This window comes from Sylvia atricapilla, chromosome 3 (genome assembly GCF_009819655.1).
Source record: "Sylvia atricapilla isolate bSylAtr1 chromosome 3, bSylAtr1.pri, whole genome shotgun sequence".
In the NCBI taxonomy this organism is placed as follows: Eukaryota; Metazoa; Chordata; class Aves; order Passeriformes; family Sylviidae; genus Sylvia; species Sylvia atricapilla.
The window spans coordinates 93,066,315-93,080,481 of record NC_089142.1 but is presented as its reverse complement, the minus strand read 5'-3'; the positions used below and the strand labels follow the sequence as shown (position 1 = coordinate 93,080,481).

Sequence of the window (14,167 nt, the reverse complement as noted above, 5' to 3'; positions counted from 1 at the left end):
AGAAGTCCTCAAGAAAAAGGTCCTAATCTTTCTAAATCTCTTATGACACCAGCCATTCAAAAGTGACACACTCAGGTTTAAAGTGTGTGTGCTAATTTGTTAAAATGTTGTTGCACTTCAGTCACCTATTTTTCTGTATTGCAAAATATTGAGCTTTCAGTAACCTTCTTTACCAGCTTTGGGCAAAAGCTGCGGGGGTTGAAGAAACCAAACAATTCAAAAGGAGTGAATGATCTTTCTTTAAGCAATTCAGAACCCAGGACTGGTTCCCTCAGTGAGGTTAGATTGACCACCTTGTGCTGCCATGCATCCCAGTGCAGGGATTTTCCATTTACTCAGGAAATGTGGGGTTAGTCACCTGGAAACTGAAGATTGCGATGGTGTCTGCTTGCTGGTCTGTGTCACTCCCTTGTGTTCATCCCTCACATGGGGCTAAACCTGCTGTAGTTTAAAATTAACAAAAATTAATCCGCAGCACTACTCACTGGCGCATCTGGTGTGTCCTATTAATTTATTGGAAACGATAGGAAATTACTCCGTCGTTCAGAGATACAATCTGAACCCTTCTTCCTTATAAAAAACTCAGCGACTATCTGAGGACAGACATTTGAGGTATTACTGCAAAACTTATTCAGAAATTTTCATGTGTCTTTTCTTTCCAGTTGTTAGACAAATTATATCCCATCAACCTTTTGCTTTCTCAGCCTGACAAAAAAGACTTCAGAATCTATTGTGGTGTGAAAAGGGAGCCTGGTTTCAAAACACAGAAATAATGAAGGTTTAGTACCCAGCTATGCTTGGTGTACAAAGCTGAAGTGATGGTGTGTGTCAGTTTGAGCCTCTAGTTGTACAACTAAGAATCGTAACATATAACTAAGAATCCAGATCTGGAGGCTGAAATCTTTTCCACAAAACATAGGCTCTGTCTTCAGCTAATTCTTTTGTATTCTCTGGATCCTCCAGTAGCTCTGGTATTAGGAGAACCCTCTTTGGGTGCTGTCTGTCAGGGTGAGCTAATGAGATGAGTACTGCCATGGTTTCTGTGGTTTCCATGCTATCCTTCCCTTCCACTGGCGACTCATGACATGAGCTGTGAGCAGCACTGCTTGCATGATTTTAGCTCCCTCTCACTGTGATCCCTAATTGTGCTTGATCTACAGCAACCATGCTCTCAATACCAGCTTTGAGCGAGGCCCTCTTGCACAGCCGTGCATTGTGCGGCTGCCACAAGACGGGGCTGGCTCATAAAACATCTCTTTATGTACTTTATTACTTAAACTCTTTTATTTGCCTGCAGGAGCCCTTTAACAAAATCACATTGAATTGACTTTCTCACACCAAATCAAATCTCTCTGGTCCCAGTTCAGTTGTCTTTGTCAATATGTATTTTATAAATGGAGTGAATTAACAGATGCTGTTGGAACAGAACTGCTGGGGTAGCGTTTATGTTTTTACTGCTCTCTCTGGACAGATGAGTTGTGTAGGAGTGTAATACAGGTATCTTGGGATGAAAGTTATGTTCTTCATTTTGGTATATATGTAGTCTTAACAGTTGGGTTTTTTTTTCCTTAAATAGATATATTTAAAAAACCTTTATACCTCTCTTTAAAAAATGTGTTTAGTCTACAGCGCTCAATCATTTACACTGTTTTTCTCAAGAATGGGTTGGGATGACATTTTTTTGGCTATTAAAAAAGAAAACAGTGGCTTTTTTCATCGCTCAGGGGTTTTCTGTGAGGACTTTACGCTGTGAGCCAGCACACAGCTGAACACAAATACAGGTTTTAAAGATGAATTAGTACCACAGTTGAAAAGAGATTGTATTCTTCTGCATTAAGCGTAGAATAGATTGTGGTTTCTTATCATATCGTATAGATCATACTCAATTGGCTTTTGCTTAATTTCTTGGAGTAATTCAGCCTTGCTAAATACATCATGAAAATGCACAAGCCAGGCACAAAAATCTACCTGCTCTCTATCCTAATTATTGTAATTATTCTAATGGAAAAAAATGCTTTTTTGTAAAAATGTAATTTACTTATCATTGGCAAATGGATAAGTAGGATTTTACAAGAATATGGTGATTGGAAGGCTGATTTCATTTTCTGGAAGGAGAAGAGGTAACAGGGGTGGTTTTATGCAAAAGCTGAATTGCTTCTGAAGCACTGTTTTGCACTTGGCAATGAATGCCATAGCTAAAAATCCAGTAACAGTTTAAAGCTTTCGATTAAGAGCTTTAAGTCCTTCCAAAAAAAAAGTGTACAAGAAAAACTTGGTTACTAAAAGTGCAAGCCTTGTACACAGTCTTATTTTGTTGCATGACCAGTTCAAAATCAGTGTCTTTTTTGCTAAATCGAGGTCCTGGTTTGCACTGAATGTTGGTTTAAAGCTTGAATCATAGAATTTTTTCATTTGTCATTGCATATCTTTTTCAGAGAGTCGGGCCTGAAAAAAGAGATTTTCATCCATCCCACAGTACTTTTTTCGCTTTATTTATTAATTAATCTTTTCTTAGGTTTCCTTTTTCGCCCCTCGTTGGCCTTATTTAGTGGGGTGACCATAGAGACATCTACTGGCAAAGGCTGGCAGTGATATACATGCATATCCTGAGCCCCACTGCTGCAGTGTGATTATCCAAAGTTCTCTGTTTCTGGCTATAAAGGATAGTGTCAGCTAAAACCACGCTTGGATTTTCTCTCTCTCTGTCTTTATTTTTTTCTTTTCTTTTAATGCCACTGCACTGACATCACAGACTCCTGAAAGATGATGCTTTGTACTGTTGTGGTTCCTGATCTGTAATAGTTGCAATAGCCGCATGTAAGCCAAGGATTTTTGGAGTAGTTTGCAATGTACACTGGCTCTGCATTTTGTTGATCCTCTATTCTGGCTCCAAAGGCTAAGCCTTTTAATACTCATTTTTCTCTTTTGAAAGCATTGGTTTTGCAGATTTACTAAATTAGTAATTCATCACTCAGCTAGGTTTATAAATTTTTTCAGTTGCTGGGGATGAACATGAAATAATTGTTGACAGAAATCAGTGTTAGCAGGAAGTGTTTTTTCCAGCCCGTGGTTTTTCTTTTTGCTATAATGCATTATGTGCCTATGAAACATAAATATATAAAATATGACACACACATTCCAACTGAGTTGCAAACAAATAATTTACATTTTGATATTTTGCTGAATTCAGTAAGGGTTTATAGGAATTTTTGGGTCCTTAAGCAATTGAATAAAGCAATTTTTAGAAGGCAAATCAATCCATCAATATTACATGGTCCTATTTTGTTTTTCTTGGAGCATATTTAAAATTGTACATTTGAGGTGTCAAGGTTCAGGAGTCAAGTGCTACATGTGATAAATTAAGGAAAGGTCAGAGGCTATGCAATGCAGTTTCAGAAGATTGTCTACCTCTGCCTTTGCAGCTCATTCATGCTGAAGTGATGCACTCTGGGAATTACTACCAAACTCTGCTCTGCAACATCTGCTCTCCCTAAGTGAGTTAGTGCACGTCAGACATCTTTATGTCAGAATATTGCAGTGATGGATGCAGTCTTCAGAAAATGCTGCATAAAAATCTGGTGTGCCGTTCTGGCCATTAAGTGAAATTACTATTTAAATTAATGGTGCTGTCACAGTTTATCTGTGCAAAGAATGAACGCTGATTAGGGTATTAAGTAATTAGCAATTTATCACACTGGAACAAGGTTGATAATAATTAAAGAAGTAATGGTTTACCAAAGAAACTAGAAAGGGAGTCACTTCTTGTTATGTGAGTGAAATCTTGGCTGAAAAATTTAATTCAGTTAAACAATGATGAGGTTCACAGTGAAAGAATACAGCTTTGTTTGTTTCAATAGAAAAACAGTTCATTATCAAAATTTTAGTTTGCCTGTCAGAAGTCCCTTAGGGCTGTCTGAATTTCTTACTAGTATTGAATTGAGTCATTTTCTGAATTAATTTTCTTTAAAATTGGTAGAATTCTACAAAAATTTGGGAAAAGGGTGGAAACAAGAGGAAATATTTTACCTCTTGAAGAGCGGTGATCACAGTTTGATTGCTCTGGATAGAACCAGACATGAAAAAAGGTAAAATATGCAAGTAACATCTCCATTTTTAGTCATTCCAGTGATTGGAACGAAATGTTCTGAATGCTTTAGAAGGATCATACCTTTAAAGATTAATTTTTATTTTGTATGACTTCTAAGAGAGATGTGCTGCAATAAATAGCAGTAAAAAAAGTGGCCATTCTTGCACGTTTTAAATGCCAACATATGACAGGAGTTACGTCAAACACAAACGACTTTGTAGAGGTAACAGTGTATCACAGCCCTGGTTTTTGTATGATATCTTTCTAGTTCAATTAGTAATGACATTTGTTTCATTTCCACTTATAGAGGAGTTTGTAGTATTTGGTTCTGAGTTAAAACCTTCCCCTTTGTTTCAATGGTGTTGAACCCTGGTATTTCTTGTGAATATGTGAAAAACTGCAGTTGTTATGATGAGCTCTTTTTTAAAAAATAAAATTATTAAAACAAGAAAAAAGACAGTGAAAATAATTTTGCCAGCTTATCAATTGCACTGTAGAAAATCAAAGGATATTTAGATACCTACTTCTTGTAGATTAAGTCTCTGTAATAGATGACTGAAGCTTCACTGGGTATTTTGCAAGTGGCCCATTCCATTCTAGGTACCTAATATGAACCCCTATTTTAAAATATAAAATATGTAATAAATTCTGGAATGTTGAGGTGCACTGTTGGAAGATTACCCATGTGAGAGGGAGTATGAAGGAGACCTGAGTAGAAAATACATGGAAAGCTTTCTCAGTTTTTACATTCTACAGGAAATGTTCATCAACAATCCATCTCCAGCCTGCTGTGGCTGGTAGGCTGGTGGGGTTCTCCATAGCAAAGTTCTTAAAAAAGTTCAGGAGTGATGACCACTGATTGTGGGGGACCCTGTTTATTTCTCTAATTCTTGATTGTTTTCAGTAGGTCTGGAAGTCAGGATGCTTACTTGAGTCATCTTACGTTTTAATTTAATCTCACTTTAGCTAAATCTGCACAATTCCAGCTGCTGGTGCGTTTATGCCAAGATATATTGCATTGTGAGCTTTCTCCTTTCTTATCTCTCTATTTCTGTACTTACATTTCATATTCAGATTTTTGTTTGTTTGTTTTTTCATTTCAGGGATGTTCTGTTGTGGGCAAGAGTATGTGAATAAGTCAGATACCATATGCTGCTCAGGTTCCAGTGGTGAGTCCCTAGCACATGTTAGAAAGAATGACCAAGTGCCAGTAAAATGCTGTGAGACTGAACTTATTCCAAAGAGCGAAGAATGCTGTAATGGAGTTGGATATAATCCTTTGAAATATGTTTGCTCTGACAAGATTTCAGCTGGAATGATGATGAAGGTAATTGATAGAAAATCTCTTGGTAGCTCTGATTTGATGATGGAAAGGGAAATACACTGTTCATAACTATTTTTCTAAAATAGGAATATAAAAACTCCTGTGTGCATTATTCATTTTCACATTACATCCATATTAATACCGAATGAGTTCGCCATGATTGATGTTATTGCAATGAATTCTAAAGGAATTAATAATGATTAGCTGCCTCTGTGAAGTGTTGCCCAGCACTTCAGATTAGTGCAGTGGCTAAAAGCTGGCACACTAACAAGACTGACATGTATAGCCAGTTCCCATTCTGTGACCACTGTTTCTGATGATATTTATTAAGTGGAAATTAAAATTGGACTGGCCAGTTCTGAAGTATAAAAATGCTGTAACATTTCAGTTTGGGCAGGCAGTAGGACATGATTTCCCAACCCCCTAAAAAAAGGCACAGAAAGCCCCCCCCAGTATAAAAATAAAGCTATTGACATTTTCTTGATGGACTTAATCCTCATAGTACAGAAAACCAGTGGCCATTTTGGCATAAATTTCAGCAGTACTAGGATAGGTCCTTTCATGCCCAATGAATTACATAGTTTATTCTCCTTCTATTTTAATGTCAGAGTAAACTAAACACCATAAAGGCTAATTTGGTCTTTTCCGAGAGTGCCCCTGACTGTAAGCATCAGCATGAGACAATTTTACCTTGAAACTCTTAAGTTGAATTCAACAGAAATCTTCAAGAATTAGCATCTTGGTGTTATACATAAGCTGGAAAAACGTTCCCAGTTGTTATTTTATATATGTTATTGTATTATATATATGTATATTCTTTTTATAAAATTATATTTATATTTATGATAAAAGAGAGAAAGAGATAAAGTGAGAGAGAAAAAAGAACAGTGGATGTTTTGAGTTCTACAATATGAAAATCAGAGCGATATGGTGGAACTAACTAAATGTAAAAGTAAAGTGAAACAAACCCCATCCTGCCATATGCAGGTATTCCTATATCCTTGTTGTTCATCTGCTAAGTTAATACGGAAATATTTCTTACATCTTTGCCTTTTCATGTCAAAGTTTTCATGTAATTTCATTTTCAGACTGAATAATTTTCTCCTAGAGAAAATCCAGGCATTGTGATGAGTCAGCTGCTGTCCCTCAATGCATTGTATTAGTAGCTCATGCAAGGCAAAAAATGGTTAATGAATTCTGGTAGATAACACACCAGATCTCTGCCTTAGGTATAAAGTATAAACAAAGGAAGAGCTTTGTATTTCACTTACCCACAGTAGAAAAGAGATAGCAATGCTGCTGGCTCTCTGATATGTATAGATTTACTAACAGCAAAAGGGCTGATAGTCTGACACATTCTGCAGCTACTTTACATGGGAATCCAATCCATCTATATCCTGCATCCTATATGGATATCTATTACAACATAATTTTTTGTGGAAGTGCCAAATTTAGGAAATAAAGTTAGCTGAAGTTCTTAATCAGCTAAGAAGCTAATTTCAGTAGATGAATTAAGGAATCATTAGATAGTATCTGTTTGGTTTTTCCTTCTGAAGTTTATGACCTAATGGGCAAAAATATTTGTTGCAAGTATGGCAGTACATTTCTTTCTGCAGCAACCTATGTTTTATAAGAATTACTGCTCTCTATCTTATGGTTTGGCAAAAAATAATATTTCATGAATTTTAATGGAAAGTTGTGGATGTTCAGTGTATATTTCTGGGAATTGTTCTTTATGGGTTAAATCTTATATATTTATGTTTGCAGAGGTCCTTATATTGCAGCAAAGCTTCTGTTTAGGAGTGATGTGCAGAAGACATGATTTATATAGCCCACAGATAGAGTTCTTAGCCTTAAAAGCTGCCAAGGACTTGCACAGAGCCCTCTTGTGTACTTGGCAAGCTGTGTGAGGGGCTGGGAATTTGCTACTGATTTGCCACAGGATATGGGTGCAGGAACAGTATGTTCAAATTCTTGGATAAAATCCTGTTCTCATTGATTCTAGACTCTTCTGTTTTCAACAAGTCCAGCCATTTGTGCTTCCAGTAATTAAAATTTGTGATGCTTTCATCCGGGGACCCTAAAAAAATCTGTTTCTTTTAGAAAGGATTATAAAAGCATTAATGATCAAAGACAGTAGACAGGCAAAAGGCTGAATGGGTGCTAGAAATATCAGTGTTTTCAAGGTGATGGTGTGGTTTTTGTACTGTATAAAGATAGAGAAATACTAATGGAAGCTTTCATATAGAAAGGAAAATGTGGGAAATATATTTAAATTTGCTTGTGTATTCCTTAGGTGAAAGAAGAATGTAAGGCTAATGTCCTTTGCCCTTTATCTAAAGAGGAAACAGCACACTGTGGAAAATGTGACTTTGATTCTAAGGAGAATATCTGTGCATGGATAAAAGGTTCACAGGGTGCTACAGAAATGGAGGTAGAAGCAGTTGCAGGTGTGTGTCCAGCAGAGGAGGAGAGTGTCTACACAGGAGGCCCAACACAGCATTCATTTACAGGTAAGGAAAACCGGTAGAGCATGCTGGTGATTTGCTAGTACAATAGTTTGCTCTGGAGAAAAAGATGGCCTGAATGCTGTGTGATACCCTAATTAAATGTGAGGCAGTGTGAAAAGAGACATGGATCTTCTAGAGCTAGTCCAGAGGAGGCCATGAAGATGCTCAGAGGCTGGAGCACCTCTCCTCTGCAGACAGGCTGAGACAGCTGGGGTTGTTCAGCCTGGAAAAGAGAAGGTTTCAGGAGGACCTTAAAGCATCTTCCAGTATGTAAGAGGGGGTCTTCAAGGGAGTTGGAAAAGGACTTTTTACAAGGGCAGATAGTGATAGGACACGGGTGAATGATTTAACTAAAAGAGGACAGGTTTAGAAGATATATTAGGAAGAAAGTCTTTGCTGTGAGGGTGGTGAGGGACCGTAACAGGTTGTCCAGGGAAGTTGTGGTTGCCCCATCTCTGGAATTTCTTTGGAAAGGCCAGGCTGGATGGGGTTTAGAGCAACCTGGTCTAGTGGAAGATGTCTCTGCCATGGCAGAGGTAGTGGAACTAGATGGTCTTTAAAGTTGTTTCCAACCCAGGCCATTCCAAGCCATGATTCTATGAATTGTAGTGAAGCAGAATTCTTTTAAGAAGTAACCTGTGAGTCAGGGAAGAGAGTTCAGGGATATGAAATGAGTGAAATTCTATGAGCACCTTATGCGTAAACCTGCTATCAAAAAAGTTCATAAAAGGAATGGCCCTGTCTAAAGACTAACACCCATTTCTATCTGTAAACCCAGGAAAAAAAAAATTTTGTATTTTGATAAGACTGAGATGATCCATATGCAATTTTCTTTTTCTAGATGTGAACCTCGAACCTTTTGTCACATATGAGTACAGGGTGGCAGCCTGGAATAGCTATGGAAGAGGTTTCAGTGAAATTAGCAGAGCTGTCACTAAGCAAGATGTGCCACAGGGTGTAAGTCCACCAAAATGGGCCAAAGTAGATAATCGGGAAGACATGATACTTCTCAACTGGGAGGAACCACTTCAACCAAATGGTATTGACACTTTTTTTTTTTTTTTAAAGTGTTCTTTCTATCATTCCAGTGACAGTGTTCCAGAATCACCAACGATATCTTAATTAATCCCTGTAACTGAAGTACACTTATTCCTAAACTCTGCCAAGAAAGTTTTGTTCTAGGTTACCAGAGTTTTCATTGCAAGTAAGAGGAGAGTCTTCTTTACAGAAGACAATTTAGTATGTCTTTAGAAAGAGCCAAAAAACCTTTTTTGAGAATAGTTGTAATAATAAGTGTGCAAATATGATCAGAAAATGGCAATCATCCTAAAAGGTATTTGGAGATTTGGGGTAGGGCTGGTGGTGCTTACATTTATTTCAGAAAATCTTGTTTATTATTTTCAAACTGTGAGGAAACTTGGAAGAGCTCTCACTAAAAACTGGAGTCTACTCAGATGCTGAGGAAAGTAACTGGTAATTGACATTTAGCATTTAATCGGAATGATTATGTGCTACTGTGGTCATGCAGATATTTCACTGAACGTTTTCTGTACGCAGAGTAGGTTATTATCCCATCACACAGGATCCCTCAGCTAACAAAAGGGAAAACTTCCTTTCTGCAATAGGTCTTATTATTCACTACATCATCCTCCGAAACGGAATCGAGCATTTTAGAGGAACAGAAATGAGCTTCACAGACACCAGTGGGATCCAGCCATACCAAGAGTATTCCTACCAGCTGCGAGCCTGCACTGTTGCTGGTTGCACAGACAGCAGTAAGGTTAGTGAAGTGGGATTCATGGAAACTGGTGCCAGGATTTTATCAGGCAGTGTGGCAACACTGAAGTGCTTTTGGAAAGGTGTAATTTGAAGGCACAGTGATTATTGAGTAAGTGAAAAAAATATCAATAATTTGATTTGGATTCAGCTACAGACACATGAATATTTGGAACCCCAGGTTGATACAAGCAAATGGAGGAAGAAAGCAGTATCTCAGTCCTGGTAAAGCTGCAATTGCACTGTAGGAAATGATGTTTGTTAAAGACAAAGCTGTACATGGCAGAATAGAGTATGGAATATTAAAATGCATCTTCTCTAAACCTGGAAATTAAATTTTTGCTTCTCACTAGGAGGTCTATAGCCTCATCTTCCTTGCTGTTTCTTAGATCATCTGCTTTAGTTACAGTCTATCAATTTGTTCAACAAACTTCTTATTCTTCTACACCAGTGGAAAAGCCTCCTTTCACTATATCACTCTTTGCTGGCTTTCTGTATCTGTCCCTGCTTCAGGCTTTACTATCCCTTTGTATGCAACCTGCCTCAACTTCAGTTTTAAGCAAACATGATCTCTAACCTCTCTTTCTCACAGTTTCTTTTCCTTTTGTATAACTTTGAATCATGGATGCCTTTCACCAACATTACTATTTAACCAGCTCTGGTTTTTGTTCTGCAAAGTATCTGCCTTATTCATCATTGAAAAAAACCTATTTCTTAAGTGACCTCTTTTTCACAATATTATTCTTGCCTCTTTGGAAATGAATTTCTAGGACTACAAGGGTAAGGTCTGTGGTGCAGAGTTGGGGAGTAATAAGTAATTGCTGGTGTTTAAATGTTTTGTTATTCATGCAAATCTCAGCTAGAAGTCTAAAATAACACTGGAGCAGAGGGATGAAGATAGGTGAACAGTCCTTTGCCTGCACACAGAGCTGTGGTCTGGAAACTATGTAGGCACAGTAGCTGCAACCACTGACCTGATAATAAATCCTGCTTGTTTCACTTGCCTGTAATCCTGCTTATTTCACTTGCCTGTAATTAAGGAGTTTACTTAAGTGTTGCAAACATTGAATTCTGCAAGTGGGGACTGATTCCACTAAATGCACTAAGACAATATATTATAGAGGGCACATTTTATATTTACAGCATAATATAAATACTTTATGGTGGTAATAACAGAAAAAGAAAAGTGATTCTCAAAGAGAAAATGGCCTGACTCACTTATTAAACCAATGTAATTTGGAAATGCCTCTTCTGTAACTGATGGTGGAGATGTGTCAATAGAAAATTACCTTTTTCCTTTGTTTTGTTAGAAAGAACTTTAACAAGTGCAAACTTATCCTATCTTTCAAAATCTTTAGATTCCTTACAGAAGTATGGAGTTGCAGATAACTACAACAGAGTTCAGATTGCATGGGATATATATGGAGGCTTAGCCCCATGTTTACTGGTGCTTAAAATATATGAAATCAGGCAGTTAAAATGCAGAGACACTGACAAACCATATGGAAGAGAGTTATCAAGAGTTTTCAAGCAATACAGTTTTTGTTGTTTCACCCTGTGCCATACACTGCAGCTAAAACGTGGTGAACCTGTTGTGATAAATTGTAGACACAGACTTATGTAATGTATTCAAGGTCAGATTTCATTGTGAAAAAGGAGGAAAAAAACAACTACTTCTCCAGCCCCTTGGTAATGATATGCCAGCCCAAACAACATTTTAAAACAAAAGTGACATTCTCATTGATCATGGTATCTAGTGTACTATTACATTAAATTGCTGTTTAATTCATATGTCTTCAGGTAGTTGCAGTCACTGTCCAAGGAGTCCCCGAGAGTGTTCAGCCACCAGAAGTCAGTGCTCTGAACTCCACAGCATTGCATTTAAGCTGGGTTGCACCCACGAAACCAAATGGGATCATCAGAGAGTACCAGATCAGCCAGCTGGGGAGAGGACTTATATACATTGATGCTGCAGGCAGAATGCAGCACACACTGTCAGGTAAGGAGGCAGAGCTCTTTGACAGGCTAGTGTCCTGTCCTTAAGATATAGGACAGTATTAATATATTAAAAATGCCACTTGTCAGTAATTTTGAAATCCCCAGCACTGTGCACACTTTGGAGTGCTTTATCATGACTTTACATATCTTAAATTTATTTTTTCCAACCTCTTTCATTTCTAGCTGCTGTTTGTTAAAATATTAATAGATTTAATTTCAAAATTTTGAAATAAATCTATCCAGCTCGATATAAGATGCATGCTTTGTAGTGTGCTCAAGGACTTAGATATTCTGTGTAGGCCAGCCATCCCTTCATACAGATTCAACTCTTTCTTTTAACATCACTGATGTGCAGTAATGCTATTGTGAATGTGTAGCAGTATAGGATCAAGAAGGATCCAGTACTTTATATCTGAGATAATAAAAAGGAAAGGAAGACAGAACAGGAAAGATCCCAAATTCTGTTTATAATATTATATATTGCTTATAGCCATTTTCTTGATGAAAGAAGCTTTATTCCAGAAATTTTGCAGGAAAGTTTAGTTCAGACCTCAAATATGTTATTTTCACATATTCAATTTTTAGTTCTTTTTGAATGTTGCACTGAGTCAGAATTCCTCTTAGAAATGCTTCTGTTGAACACAGAGCAGGAACATAAGCATTATGGGATATCTTTTTTTTCACTCTTTGACCTCAGGTTGCTCATTAAATTTTTATATCTCACAAATGCATTAATTTGTCCCTAGTTTTCTTGCCCCACAAGTAGAAAATTTCAAGATTCATGTGTTGTACACACCATATGACAGCCAGCCAGAGAGCAGAATTTGACTCAGAGCACATAAATCCTGTAGAGCGTAGATGGCACTCTCAAATACCTCTCAAAGCCCAAGCTCTGAGTCAGGGTGGATCCCTTCGTTCTTTAAAAGATTTTGTCTCTGCTGTAGTCACTCACAGAAGAGCAAGATTGCTGTTCCTCTTTGACAATAACATGCTCAAGTGTGAAATTCATCAATAGTGTATTATTCCTATCTCCATATTCAGTGCTTCTGGACATGAGATATTAGCCAGAGTTGGTGGTACATGTTTTAGAATTGCCGTTGTAAGTTTACACTGCAAAGAAGGAACATTCCAACAAGGAGTGATTTATTGAACCCATTGAAAAATATTTCTCATGCTCCTCTAAGGCAGTTATGTCTCCATTTTAATGCCAAAAATACTTACCAGTTGGAAGTGAGAGGAAACGAAATTAATTCCTGAGAAATGAGGATCTTTTTTTCTTTTGTGTGCCTGTTCTGTTAAGCCACTGTCCAGTGCAGCCATGTTAAGCCAGAAATGAAATAAGTGATCATTCCTCCTGACAGTCATAATCAAATCTTTTGCTGTTTTCTGCAGGAGCTTCCTGGGGTAATAATGTGGAATTCATGAGAGTGATTTAGCAGTGTGGGTAATTATTGCTCTCTAAATTAAAAGAATACGATAAAAGAATCAAATTCACTTCATACATAATCTCTAATGTTTGAACTGTTTGTCTTATTCCCTGTGGATGTATGTTTCGATTTTCCCATTATCATTGTTTTTTCTTTTTCTTTTTTTTTTTTTTCCCTCTCCAAAACTGCCTGCTTTTCCCTGAGCAACAGTTGAGCATTAATGAAGCTGTAGCATTAGTGTTTGTGGAGACTTTGGATCTCGGGTCTTGCAAATAGCAGACATGAAGGCAAGCACCTTGCCACGGCACCATTGTCTTGCTGCTTATTTTTAATTACATCAAAGCTTTGGAAACATGATCCCACAAATGCTTTGTGGGAATAGCGGTGAATGTGCTCATCATGTGAAATCCATAAATTGCTTATAATCCTCTCAAGATGTTAAAAAAAGCATTAAGTAATTGAAGACAGGAAGTCCTCAGTTAATTATTTAGAGGTGTTATCAATGCTTTAAGCAAACTGAAGCATTTTCTGCTATCTCACTGAGTTGAATGCCACTGGGACCTAGGGGCAGCAGCCATCATCTTCTCATATTCTCTAATGCAAACAGCACATGGCAGCTTGTCAATAAAAGACCTTTTTATATCATTTATTACTGAACACTTCCAGTACCCTGTACAGAACAATTTGGATGACAGTTATGGCATTGTTTCACTTTGTGTTACTACTACTTTACAAATGGGCCTGCTAATGCTTTGCAGTGGGGCCAGGCAGAGGGTAAGACTGAGGAAAATAACTAGGGGAATTGTAAAAGAAAGCCAAGAGTGCCCTCTTCAGCAGCAGCAGGTGGGTTTATAGGAAAGGTTTTTCTCAACTTCTCCCTTTTAATACACTTAAGTTAATATCCCAAGTAAGAGGCTTTATCAACACTTTGTAGGATCAATAATTTTTAGGTCAAAAACCAAGGAAGATAATTAATATTTATTTTAGTAAAAGAAACAATAGTATGAATACTTTATGACTGAATAGCTTGAAATTCTCTCACCTG

At 37.4% G+C, this 14,167-nt stretch overlaps 1 protein-coding gene across 1 annotated transcript in view; it reads left to right on the top strand.

The window, feature by feature from the left end:
- Positions 1 to 14,167, top strand: part of USH2A (usherin) — a 377,078-nt gene that overhangs the window by 286,443 nt on the left and 76,468 nt on the right. Inside the window, exons 51-55 of the mRNA XM_066316187.1 lie at positions 5,191 to 5,414; positions 7,708 to 7,924; positions 8,763 to 8,960; positions 9,547 to 9,701; positions 11,498 to 11,696. Coding sequence (XP_066172284.1) covers positions 5,191 to 5,414; positions 7,708 to 7,924; positions 8,763 to 8,960; positions 9,547 to 9,701; positions 11,498 to 11,696 — 993 coding nt within the window. The remainder of the gene's footprint in view (positions 1 to 5,190; positions 5,415 to 7,707; positions 7,925 to 8,762; positions 8,961 to 9,546; positions 9,702 to 11,497; positions 11,697 to 14,167) is intronic.